The sequence below is a fragment of the Pelodiscus sinensis genome, chromosome 2 (assembly GCF_049634645.1).
Source record: "Pelodiscus sinensis isolate JC-2024 chromosome 2, ASM4963464v1, whole genome shotgun sequence".
Lineage (NCBI taxonomy): Eukaryota > Metazoa > Chordata > Testudines > Trionychidae > Pelodiscus > Pelodiscus sinensis.
In genome coordinates, this window is record NC_134712.1 from 234,747,684 (window position 1) to 234,761,708 (window position 14,025).

Sequence of the window (14,025 nt, forward strand, 5' to 3'; positions counted from 1 at the left end):
GTGGCTTCAGGCTTAGCTTGCAATTGTCTCCAATGGGACGTGTAGTCGAAGAAATGAGGGTGAAATTCACCCATTTGCAGAGGGACAGGATGGGACCCGTGTGGCACTTACTATGTATTCCAAGGGCTAAACGGGACATCGGCCTTGTTCTGGCCTTCTGCGTAGGGGAATGTCACCCTATTATTCACCTTTTATTCACCTTAGTAAATAAAAACAATGAGACCTTTGAGCAGCCTCCTTATAATACTTTTAATCTAAATATCCAAATCATTAACAGGCTGCTAAGAGTTAAAATGGGAATGGGCGTGTGATCTTTGCTTTTAACAGTTTTTATATCTGCTTCTCAGCTCTGCTTTTTCTTAGAATCCCTCCTTCTATATACATCAATCAAAGGTTTAAAATAGCAGTAAGGATTGTGAAATATTACTCATTTAGATGATATAGTTTAAATAAAGGATCTTTGGCTCACCTTAGCACAAGACCACGCTGGATGCTGGTTTTCATCTTTTCAGTCAAATGCTCCACATTAGCCTACAAACAGAGTCACACAAAGCATCCTAAAACAAATGTGATAACTCAACAGTTATCCACCTTCACAAAGATAATTTCCATTAAGGAGTTCAGGTTCACAATAGTACTTTGAAATGCCTTCTAGAATAATAACTTAAGAGCGGCCATACTGGGTCAGACCAAAGATCCATCTAGCCCAGTATTCCGTCTTCTGACGATGGCCAATACCTGATGCCCCAGAGGGAGTGAACAGCCCCCGTGCCAGGAAAAATCAGCCAGCACGGCTGCCAGAGCAGCCTTCCTATGGCAAAGAGTTCCACAGTTTCGGCACACATTGGCTATGTCTAAACTACGTTCTTCTTCCAAAGAGGAATTTAAATGAGCCCCATAAAAATGCAAATGAAACAAAGTTTACAAATCTCATGCTTCATTTACATAATTGCCCAAGAGCTCTTTTTCGAAAAAGAAACTACAGTCTAGATGGGGTTCTTTTGGGAAAAAAACCAACCCTTTTTTGAAAGAACCCATACTCATTTTTTCTGTCCAGACTGCGGTTCCTTTTTTGAAAAAGTGCTCGCACATGATTATGAAAATGAAGCACGAGATTTGTAAATGTGGGCTTAATTTGCATTTTTGATCGGGCTCATTTACATTCCTCTTTCGGAAGAGGAACGTAATTTAGATGTGCCCACTGTGTGAAAAATGATTTCCTTGTTATCCTTTTATTTTCATTTGCCTGTTCATTTTGCCCAGCTCCATCCATTTACTATGTATTAATAAACAGATTGCAAAATAATAAATATGTAATTGTTTTACTTAATGGTGCATGTTCAGATTTTTAGCCTTCATCATTCTGTGCTTGATGCCAGAAATGAGGAGTGCGTGGCTACAAGTTCTACTACAAAACACGTCAACACTGGCAAATATTCCAATTCTCTGGGATAAAGGTGCTCCGTGCATTTAAAAGTAGCCATTTATTGCTGCAGGCTAAGATACTCTTAAGATACTCTAATCAACAATGCCCGGACAATGTACATATTAAATGCTAAATATGTACAACGCTGTGAAAGTTTGTATAAAAATGAGCAAGACATTTGGGTAAAGTTGGACTGCATACCTGGAGCTCTCGAATATCAAACTTCTCTTCAAAGATATAAGCGGCATCTGCACCTGCAGCCAGGCCCCCCATATTGGCTAGGTAACCGCAGTAGCCACCCATTGTCTCAATGATGAACACACGACGCTTGGTTCCACTGGCTGATTGTTTGATGCGATCGCATGTCTAACCAAAGCACAGAACATTAGAGACTTTTGCAAACAGGGATATTTCACATATATTGGGTGATTCTTTATTACAATTATAAGATTACTGAACTGCACTACTGTGTGTGTGTGTGTGTGTGTGTGTGTGTGTGTGTGTGTGTGTGTGTACACACACACACACACATACACACTCACTATTATGTCAAACACATGCACCCTTTTATGTCAATTATCAATTCCGGAAGAAAATATTTCTTCCATCAAAATAAGGTGTCCTGATAATGTCAAGTTTGCTTGTGTTAGCTTGTTTTCTGAAAATTAGTTTTCACGGAAAAACTAATCTCATGGAACAGTCTTATTCTAAAAACTTTAGGAACGTTATATTGGAATTTTATAGAGATAGAATAATGGTTTGTTTTCTGATCTGGCCTATAACCAAATTTAGCCAGACTCTACATTTACTGTGCACATGACTGAAGAAAGCACCTTTGATACTGAAGGGTTTTAAGTACACTTCCTAAGAAATGGTCTTTAGAATTAGAATTTATGAGGCTGAAGTCCTAGGTTTCTAGGTTTCAAATTTCCATGACTTGGCAGCAACAGAGTCTCATGTCCATAAACACTTAATGATTATGGGAGACTGACCTCAGACCAAATCTTAGATAAGAAATGTTGTTCACTGTGAGGAAATCTGTTAGCTTATATGAAGCACAGGGTATGGTGATTTACAGCTACTTCTAGCAGAGCTGCCTGTGAGTAGCCTAAACAAGCTGCCACCGAAATCAATTTAAAAAAGATGACAGCTCTGATTAGAGGACTAAAGAAGAAAAGCCCAAAATAGCAGCAGAATTTGCAAAATAACTGTCAGACATCCCTAAACTCAAATGATATTCAAGAATATACCAAGCTTTGGCAGTTATTTTCACTTCATGTGAAAGCCATGTGCACAGACCTGTCTTGCAAAACCATCTTTAAAATATCACACATTCAGACATTACTAGTATGAAGATAATAGGTGGGAAGGGGAGAGAAATGTTAATTGCTCATTAAAAAGCTTTCTTTTGGGGGCAAATAGAATTTTGCAAAGCTGGTTTGTGGGTCCACCTGAATCAAGAGGAAGCAGATGAGTGCAAGGATCTGACAAATGCAAGATCATGAATTTCTTGGCTTTTATTAACAATGCATTTAGAAGAAAATATAAAAACTAGGTCTGTAAAGCTATTCAAAGTAAATTGCAGTTAATCACACGATTAAAAAATTTATTCACGATTAAGCGTATGCAAGTCCCCTTTGAAAAGCCATGGCAGCATTTCAATGGGGCAACACTTCATGGAGCCTGGGATCAGCTGGAGCCCCCAGCTGCGCTTGCACTGCCCCCTTCAAGTGCCATTTTGGCTCTTTAAAGGGGCAGCGAATTAGAAGCTGGGGATCAGCTGGGGAATGATCCCCAGCTCCACTTTGAAGTGCCAGAGTGGCACTTCAAAGGGCTTTGCAACGCGGAGCCGGGGATCAGCTAGACAGTCCAGCTGATCCCAGCTCTGGTTGTGCTGCCCCTTTGAAGTGCCACAGTGGCACTTCAAAGAGGCAGCGCAGCATTAACGCGTGTGATTAATGCATTAATTTTTTAAACATGTTAATCCTGTTCTGTGTTAATTGCAGGCAGTAAAGCAGGTCAATTGACCGCCCTAATAAAAACAGCCCTCTGACCTCTGGTGAGGTTTTGGATGAGTAACTATGGATGCAGGTCTACATCAGATGTTCTTTCAATCTGGTTGTGAATAATTTTTTCCCCCCCAAATACAGATTTAGCACCATTTATTTTCTGCTATATAGAGACAGATGAGTAGTCTGATATTTGCATTAAATACCTACTTACCAGAGCACAAAACAAATACTGTTTAAACTGGTAAATGGGAAAGCCTAAACAATTAAAAAGTCATAAATACATAATATCATATATGTTATAGCATTTAAAATGTTAATAACTATGTATACATTTACTTTAGTTCAACTACCAAAACTGTAACATGTATATCCACAAATGATCAAATAGATTGATAAACACGCTATCCTCTATTCTTCTAAATAAGAAGGAACTCCAGCACAAAATACACCACATATTAATACAGCTCATGCACTTCACAGTTCATTACAATGGCAAACTCTTTCTACCATCTTGGTTCTTATGCTCTCTATGTTGTGTTCCCTAGTCTCTTCCTCCCTGAGTACAGCTCCATGGAAGCACTCAATATGAAATGAATAGCAAACTTGTAGTAACCTCTGCTGCTTTCACTGGTCATACTAATTCTAACTTCTTGGAGACAGAATGCTTGGGAGTTCATAGGGTACGTCTAGACTACATGCCTCTGTCAGCAGAGGCATGTAGATTAGGCTACCAGACATAGGAAAATGAAGCGGCAATTTAAATAATCGCCTCTTCATTTAAATTTACATGGCTGCCGCACTGAGCCAACAAACAGCTAATCAGCTGTTTGTCGGCTCAAGCGCGATAGTCTGGACGTGCGGGTGTCGACATCAAAGGTATTTGTCGACCACCTAGGTATACCTCATCCCAGGAGGCATACCTGGGTGGTCGACAAATACCTTTGATGTCGACACCCGCGCGTCCAGACTATCGCGCTGAGCCAACAAACAGCTAATCAGCTGTTTGTTGGCTCAGCGCGGCAGCCATATAAATTTAAATGAAGCGGCGATTATTTAAATCGCTGCTTCATTTTCCTATGTCTGGTAGCCTAATCTACATGCCTCTGGTGACAGAGGCATGTAGTCTAGCTGTACCCATAGAAAGTACATGTATACTTTTATGACATTACTAAAGAAATCTTTGTGTGTAGTTGCGGTGAGGAGTCCTGTGGCACCTTATAAACTAACTGAAGAGTAGGAGCATAAGCTTTCGTGGGTAAAGACCCACTTCGTCAGATGCATATAGTGGAAATTTCCAGAGGCAGGTATAAATATGCAGGCCAGAATCAGGCCGGAGATGACGAGGTGGATCCAATCAAGGAGGATAAGGCCCACTTCTAGTAGCTGATCTGGAGGTGTGAATTCCAAGAGAGCAGAAGCTGCTTTTGTGTGTAGTTGCTGAGGACGTAAAAATATATAGGCCAGGCTGTCTAAAACCCAAAAGGGCCTGCTATTCAAAAGGTGGGAACTCAACACTTTCTTAAAATCTGTCCTCACCCCAGCCCACATCATCTCAAATTGGACATCTAATACTCCAGGGACCCCCAAATCATTAATTGGATTTGAGAATCCTGGTCTACTTTTTTATAAAGGTTTATTATTTTAATATGGGGATGATCTGGCAATCATGCTGTGGCCTCATTCTTTCACTCTCAGGAGGACTGGGGCATGATAAACTGCTTCTTTCCGAATGTGCCATTGCATGGTGACTGCCTGACTGCAAAATACCACTGACAGAGCCGTTCTGTCCATAGGATGGTTTGGGGCAGTCGCCCCAGGCCCTACGCTTTTGGGAACCCAAGGCAGCCACCCTAACTGTCCTATTGAAAGAATCCCGTGGGATTACCTCGGGGCAGGGGCACGGGCACAGGGGTCACCCTCCCACTCACCATGGCAGTGGGAGCCTCTCCTAACCTGCTAAACCCTGCTTCACCATGGCAGCAGAAGCAGAGCATTCCAGCGTGCTTTGCTTCCTGCTGCCCTGGAGAAGCCGGTCCCAGTGGGCTGGGTAGGCAGTATGGTGGGGCCAAGTGAAGCAAGCTATAAGGCTACTCTGGGTCCCACTACCAAGGTGCAGGAGCGGGAGGAGGGGTAAACCCTTGCTGCACTGTAATTCCCAAGCCACGTTGCTCAGGGGTGAAGCAGGGATGAGGGAGGAGAGAGTCTTGTCCAGTCGGCTGGATGCAGCACAGGGATTCTTATTATTCAGTCAGAAGTTTGACAAAGAACTTACTGGGTCAGGTTCTGTGGCTTGTGTTATGCAGGAGGTCTGATTAGATGGTCGTGATGGTCCTTTCTGGCCTTAAAATATGCACACGGTTTTTCACCACAAATAAATGATAGGTTTCCCAAGGTTCTAGCAGGGACAGAATTTGGATCTATGATAGGGATATAGAATACCATCCTCACAAGTATTTAGGTGCTAAGTTATCTGGTATCAAATAAAGAATCTGAACATTACAGCAAACTGCAGTCTGAGGCACTAAACATGGGGGAAACAGATCAACTCTTGTAGCAGAGCATTTTGTACATTTTTACGGAGTTGATGTCTGGATTTCCATCCACTAAGTCTGCTGTACAGTGTTTATCTCATTCCATTAACTGCCTAGTTGTCTGGATTGGTTAGTTCTTAATACAGTCAGAGATTCATAGAACTTCTGTTGGCTGTGATGGATACACCATAACCACCAGCAGAACTAAGTAGTTAAAATTCCTGAATTAATCTTTTGAAGAATGTGAAGTAAAGGATAACAATGCCTGTTTGCTTAGGCTGCTCTTTTAACTGCATGATAGCACATTCATCTAGGAAACTGGGGAACAGTTTTATTTTTTCTACCTTCCTATTACAGGACTTCTTCAAACCTACAAAGGGCCTGAGTTTGCAAACACTTCAAAACCATCAATAACTGAACTCATGAGCAGAAATAATTACTGATGAACATAAGCATTTTCAGGACTGAGGTCTCCCTTGGCATACAGGACATTATTTTGGGGAAGTAACATTTGTATGGATTGCACTATCACAGGGTACTGGTGAATAATGCTTAATGTTCAGAGAGGCAGATCCTCAGTTGGCATAAACTAATGTGTAAAGTGTTTTACAAAGATATTACTACTTTTCCTCGTGCTGATGGGGACAGACTCAGAGAGGATAAGTGACTTGCCCAATGGCACATACAATGTCAGTGTTGGAAGCAGAGTTAGAACTCAGGAGCCAAATTCTGAGCATTTTTTACCACAGCATAAAGCACACTGCCTCTCCTAAGGCTGGTATTCAAAGAAAACACCAAGAGCAACAGTACACTACTGTCAACCTCAACCAAAGACACTGACTCCAAGACAGGAGTGCAAATCCACAGAACTTAACAGAATTAGGTGTGTGCAAGCCTGGGCAACATTTTGCTCATTTCATTGTTACTTAGAACTGTAACATGGATGAAGCATTACTGAAAGCTATGCACCTGACAAAAAAAAAGGCAATGGGATAGAAGCAACAACTGTCAGTATTTTCTACCTTGTCTGTGGCCAGCTACCATTTATAACTATTATTGTTGGCACTTCTCTGAAAGACGTTTTCAGTCTTTGCCAGGTGACTCACTATTGAAGACTGTGATATCAGCCATGTTACCTGCTGTATGCAGAGTTAGATTCTGCTAGTGCTGCCACTGGTGAAAATAGGCCACATCTTGTAGCAGAGCATTTTGAATGTTTTTACTGTTGTAATGGTGCCAATACAACAGTGGGAGTCTAGAAGAAATGTCATGGGAAGCAGAGACTAAGGGATAAATCCTGTTCTCACTGAAATCATTGACAAAAACTTCAGACATTAATGATGCACTAAAAATGGTCTATTTTTAAAGTGATACTGTGGAACCTGTATTGTAGAGTAAGAGGGTTCTGCACATTGTCTAAGGTGGGAGAGGGGGACACTCCAAGATTTTGGTAAGTGGTCAAGGCTCGCACTTTTCTATGGAGGAGATGCAGGGTCTGCGATGGCGGTTGGGTATAGAAGGGAGCTCACGGCAGAGTGCAGGAGACTATGGGGTTTGAGAGGGACTTTGTGTGAAGAGGGGGTCGTGAGCTGGGGCAAGGGAATGGAGTGCAGGAGAGGATTATAGCCTGGGGAAGGGATCTAGGAGGGGTTGCAGGCTCTGGGAGGGAGTTGTGACCCAAGAGAGTAGGGGGTGGTGACCAGGAACAGGGAGTTGGGGGAAGGAGGGGATAGGGTGCCAGAAGCAGACTGTAGCCAGGAGGTGTTTACCTAGGTGGCTCCCAGCCAGCAGCCCTGCAGGACCCTGAGGCAGGCTCACTGCCTGCCACAGGCCCAGGCTACTCAAAATGGTAGTCTACTCCCCATTGCTCTCTGCTGCAGGCACTGCAGGAGGTGGAGCCTTCACACACTGGCCCTGCCCTCAGCAAAATCTCTCAGCTCCCATGGGCAGGTTTCTGCAAAGTGTTCCCCTTCCCCCCAACACTTGGGCTGTGTCTACACTGGCACGATCTTGTGCAAAAGCGGCCACTCTTGCGCAAAAACTTGCTGCCTGTCTACACTGGCCACGTGTTCTTGCGCAAGTAAACTGACGTTCTAATGTATGAAATCAGTGCTTCTTGCGCCAGAACTCTGATGCTCCTGCTCAGGAATAAGCCCTTTTGCGCAACTGTTGTTGCACAAGAGGCCAGTGTAGACAGGCAACATGAATTTCTTGCGCAAGAAAGCCCTATGGTTAAAATGGCCATCAGAGCTTTCTTGTGCAAGAGAGCGTCCAAACTGGCAAGGATGCTCTTACGCAAAAGCACATGCCAGTGTAGACGCTCTCTTGCCCAACTACTTTAACACAAGTAGTGGATATACTACTATTATGGACCCTTCTTCTGCTAAAGAGCTTTTGCGCAAGATCACGCCAGTGTAGAAGTAGCCTTGGAGAAGAGCGCCACCAACTGCTTAAAACGCATGGGCTGCTTTGTGCCCAAGGGTCCCAGAGGGACTGTCCATGGGCTGGATTGGGCAGCTGGATCTGGACCATGGGCTATATCTCACCTGCTCCTGATCTAAATGCAGAGCACAATTCGTAAAAGTGAATCTAATAGGAACATGGCTAGCAATGATCCAACGTGTGATCCCTGTGAACCACGATTTCAGTGGGTGCTGGAGCACTCCATGATGTGCAAAGTGCATTACTCTGGTCATGCATCAAATCAAATTCTTGGCAATTGAAATGGAAACATGCACAATAGTGTTCAGCAACAGTAATTCAGTGCTGTTTGGCAATAAAATAGTAGTTCAGTGCTGTTTGCTTTGGTCAGGGGGCTGGACTCGATGACCTGAGGTCTCTTCCAGCCCTAGGATTCTATGACAAGAAAGTGACACCACTGTCAGCCAAGCTTTGATGTATCCAACCTATAAAATTAATTTCTTGTTATATAGTTAAGTTGTAGTCATTAGGCCCCAGTTCAGCACAGCATGTAAGCATATGCTCAACATATGGACTAGTCCCAGTGAAGTGTTTCATGCTTCAAACCTAGGCTTATATGTTTTGCTGAACTGGGATCTTACTCACTCATGGGCTCGTTCCTTGAGTCATTTACTTTTTTTAAGGTGCATGGGTTTTTTTCTTGCACTTAATTATAGCAAAGTAGCCCTATGCAAATTATTTTAATCAACAAAAATGTTGTTAGTTTTATTGTAAACATACTTAGTTTCTAAAAATGCATTGAAATAGTTATACTAATGCTATGATCTAAAAACACCAAAACAAAAGCTAAATAACAGCTAACATCGTTTATTTAATTTTAATTTTGATTAATTTTCAGTCAATCTGAAAAATGTTGATTACCTTCTGCTCACAGGAGTGTAACATTTTAAAACTAGGTTATGCTAGAAAATGAAACATTTCAAAAGTCTTGCTAGTATCACAATAAAGAGAGACATTATACAGTTTAAAGTTCAAAGGATATGCAGTCTTACCTCCACAATAGCATTCAGGGCAGTGTCAGCACCAATGCTAAAGTCAGTGCCTGGCACATTGTTGCTAATAGTAGCTGGCAACACACAGATAGGAATGCAAAACTCCTCAAAGCGAGCACGTGCCTCAGCTAATTGCAGACAACTTTCATAAGCCTGAAGCAGCAGTACAAGTATTATTAGCAATACGCCCTTGCATATGGATGGCAAATTACTATGCATTCAGCTAGTGGCTCCTTGTGTGTGATGCGAGGGTTGGCTTTCCATTGGCACAAAATAAAATTGGTGATACTGAGGGACAAAATTTTGTTTCCTATAAATACCACAACAGTGCACTGGGGTCGCATTGGCACAATGCTCTTCTGAAGAAAGTGCAGAAGGAAGTTAATGCGAGTTAGTACAGAGTGAAAATGAAACGTGGATAATGAAGAGATCTGAAGTAGCCAAGCAGAAATGTAGGCAGCATGAATGTACTAGAAGTAAGTCACCTCAAATAAGGTTAAATGAGCAAACACTATTTTATATACTAAATGGTTTAAGGAAAAGTAACTAGAAAAACACCTATACTCACAAGAAAAAGCTTGTGGACATACTACTATTATGGACCCTGCTTCTTTAGCTACCACTTTATCCACTTTTTTAGCTACCTCTATTACTGAAAGAAAAAGATCACACATGATTTTTCCTGAAAGGAGCATATACATCAAAAAACACCTGTTTTTATGCATTCAAACTTTGGTAACTGCATAAAAATGCAGGGATCTTGCACATACACATTGGCAAGACCATATATTTTGCAAGAACGTTTCCGAGGGTTTTTGAGGGGTCTCTTGGGAATTTCAAATCCTATCTGGTCAGGAGATAAATGTACAGTGTGAGGTAGTCTGTGTATATCTGCAAGGCTCCAGAGTTCCTAGTACTCTATAGGGAAGGATGAAAATGTGCAGCTGTTCTGACGTATGTGAATGCACTAATCCAATTCTTCCTCAACATGCAGTAATCCTGAAAAATCACTGTGGGGAGCAAATGTGACAAAAATCCCCACATATCCAGACTCTCTAAAGGAAATCCAAATCCTGTTTTCTCCAGCCTCACTTTCCCAGCAGGGGAAGCAGTGCACCAGTATCTGGTGGGAGTGGATATAAAATACTAAATTTTGCTGTGTGAGGAGAGAAGCTCTGCAGGCCAACCAGCTTCACCCCCAATAAATCCAGCAGATGTCTGTGTAGTGGTGGATTGTTAGCAGAAAATGGAAGAGGTGATCAACCTGGAGTAGTTGTTTATGTGTGGGAAGGGTCCACATGGCTTGGAGATATGACGTGGTGGTGGGGACCGAAGTTAAAATCTCACCACCAACACAGTGAAGTCCACTCCCTCCCTGAGTATTTTGGAAGTTTAACTGACAGCTAAAACTGAGATTTGACCGATCCCAGTGTCACTTCTGGACTAAAAAGCTGCCCGATTATCTTTGCAGTGCTGAGAAGCGCCACAGCCAGAAGAGGGGAATGGCATTTGTCTTTCAAGATCAGCCACTGGAAAGCCTTGGTGGGGGAACTTCAAAGAACAGCCGCTACCGCAACCCAGCCAGGTTGCGCTGAACTTTTCCTTACACCAAGAAAAGAGACACTTATTTGGGAGCTGGTTTAGATTAGTTAAAGCCTCAAAGCAGGTTGGGTACCTGCTATGCACTGATGAGCACAGCTGCAGCGTTTTAGCCAGAGGCTTGAAGTAGTGGGGCAGTTAGAGGGAGATTTGAAGCAATTACTGGCACAACCATGTAGTTAGCCTGCAATGAAAGGCACATTTTCCTTGCATTAAATATTCTATCACTTTATTTGATGCAAATATTTTTAGCAAGATCACCATTGCGATGCCCCCCTCCCGCAAACAGTCACTTAATACAAAGGGTATATTTCAGTCTATAAAGGGTTAAATAATCAACAGACAATTTAATAAATGTTAATAAATTGTTACAGATTGTAGCACAATGCAACAGGTTGCTTATAGCCCCGTATCCTAGAACAATGATTGCTTGTCTGTAACATGCTTATAACATCTATGAATCAGATTCAACCCTTCATAAATATACCCTTAATATAAATGTGACAAATGAGAACTGAATAAAAACATACGATAACTCAGCACCACCCTTCCTCTACCCAACCCCGATTTGCTGCTGTTTCTGGTTGTTAGATGATTCACCTCTTACCTCTGCTGCTTCCCTGACAGGTTCTCTCTCCTCCCTTTCACGTGGCTGGTGCTAGGTTGCTCCTCTCCCATTTTTCCATTCTCCATCTGTGACTATCAACTTTTCTTCCTCCTTTCCTCTTACTCCCACTTTCCTTAGGCATATGCCTGCATAGCAAAAGCTGTGCACAGTGTAGTGTGGATAGCCACTAAGGCTGTGAAAGTGTAACCATGTACATGTTTAACCGATGAGCCTCATTAAGTTTAAAAATCAGCTCCCCACCCACACTAGCTTCCGGGAAGCCACTTAACACCCGCCCTGTGTAACCATTTTAATTTTGAGCAGTTACACAGTTACTTTAACACATTTTGTACATCCCTAGCTCAGGCAGGCTAGCCAGTTCATGGCTTTTATGGTGCAGACATTGTGAATTTAAGACATTTTCCTGTCTGTGGATTAACTCTATATTTCTTTCTCTTAACCCTCTCTAAGCCCCATCACACTTCAAATTATTCCCTGCCCCCCATCTTCTTATCAGTCTCTGTTGACTATTAGAGGAGCTATAATTTAGTTTCACTCTGTTAAAGCAAATGGGAACCACTTGTCTTATGTAAAATCATGTTGCAGAATTTTCTCTGAAATCCTCCCCGGTTGGAGATTTGCGTTGCAGAATCCAAGCTTTTATTTAAAAATTTAGTCTTTATAGAGTTATAAAGAAAACAATTTGAAAATACTGACCAGTATACACTTGGGCTACGTCTACACTGGTCCCTTTTCCGAAAGGGGCATGCTAATTTTCAACTTCAGAATAGGGAAATCCGCGGGGGATTTAAATATCCCCCGCGGGATTTAAAGATGTCCGCCGCTTTTTTCCGGCTTGGGGAAAAGCCGGAAAAAAGCGTCTAGACTGGCGCGATCCTCCGGAATAAAGCCCTTTTCCAGAGGATCTCTTATTCCTACTTCAAAGTAGGAATAAGAGATCCTCCAGAATAGGGCTTTATTCTGGAGGATCGGGCCAGTCTAGACGCTTTTTTCCGGCTTTTCCCCAAGCCGGAAAAAAGCGGCGGCCATCTTTATTTAAATCCCGCGGGGGATATTTAAATCCCCAGCAGATTTCCCTATTCTGAAGTTGAAAGTTAGCATGCCCCTTTCGGAAAGGGCCAGTGTAGACGTAGCCTTCCTGAGTGTTGTGTTCCTGAGTTTGCACACTGATGGGTTTTTTTTAACAGAAACTGCCAGCTAACATGCTTATCCCACAATCCTCAAATGTCTCCTACATCTAGCTAGGTGCCAAAAGTGCCAAACCTCTACCAGATTAACTCTGCAAGGCAGTCATACAATGTCAGTACAAAAATCTGACACATCAAAAAATAAAGTTTTTTAAACGTAAATTTGATTTAATATAAAAAACATATAACACAGGACAAACTGCACTGAGCGCAAGATTTATTTTTTTAATATTTTTCCACTCAAGATCATGTCAGCTGAAGAAGTGGGGTTTGAAAGCTCATGATAGACTAACTCAGCTACCCCTCTGAGATTTGTTTCGTATGTGATTGATAAAAATCCTGCATTCTAAAATGTAAGTGAAACTGACACAGAATTTCCAGGGTGCTGTGCTAGAGAGGCTCAGAATTAAAAAATCTTGCTACTCAATTTAAGTCCCACTGCTAAGGAGTGCACAGGTCTTTTCTTTAGGTTGTAAATTCTTCAAAGCGGGAAGTCCTATATTTTGGTGTTGTTCATCTTCTATTTAGCACTATCATGAACCCTTTTTAATTCAGAATTTCTTCACATTAGGAGCTACCTATTAACTCTATCATATTTTTCCTGAGTGCAAGAAATGGGAAATAATTAAGCACATTAAAAGATGCCAAAGGACCACTGGATGATTTTTGGTTGTCTGCATGTAAAGATCTACACTGAATTATCCACAATTTACTTTTGGAGTTTGATTATTTTAGTATTTAGTTGTGGTTAAGGAAACCATTTTACTCCCTCCTTAAAGTCTTCAAAATAGTAACTATCATCTTTGGACAGATCTTATATACAAACATATTTTGGGCAACATGAGCCTTGCAATGCATCAACTAACTAAAAATTACACTTGTATTATGTACAGAGAACAATTTATCTGACTATGGAAAATAAGTCCCCCAGTTAGAAAGTCAGTATCCTATAAATAGCATTTAAGATACTGTTTACATGCCTGACTATTTTTCACACAATATAACAGAGGCAACTAAAGTAACTAGCCAGACTAAAATTGTTCTGGATCTCAGAAAGCTGCCTATATATGTACTAGAGACACCTCATTACCCATTAGGAGACCTCATACTTACCTTATTATAAACTGACAAAATTGACAAAGACGGACATTTAAGTTAGAAGTGCATCA

The 14,025-nt window shown here is 41.7% G+C and overlaps 1 protein-coding gene across 3 annotated transcripts in view; it reads right to left on the reverse strand.

Annotated features, from left to right (window-relative positions):
- Nucleotides 1-14,025, reverse strand: part of PFKP (phosphofructokinase, platelet) — a 93,910-nt gene that overhangs the window by 6,613 nt on the left and 73,272 nt on the right. For 2 of the 3 annotated variants that reach the window (XM_075922711.1, XM_075922709.1), the window contains 3 exons: nt 9,443-9,595; nt 1,628-1,792; nt 470-531 (listed from right to left, as the gene is read on the reverse strand). In XM_075922711.1, the coding sequence (XP_075778826.1) occupies nt 470-531; nt 1,628-1,792; nt 9,443-9,595 (380 nt within the window). The remainder of the gene's footprint in view (nt 1-469; nt 532-1,627; nt 1,793-9,442; nt 9,596-14,025) is intronic. The other variant, XM_075922710.1, reaches the window with a different exon arrangement.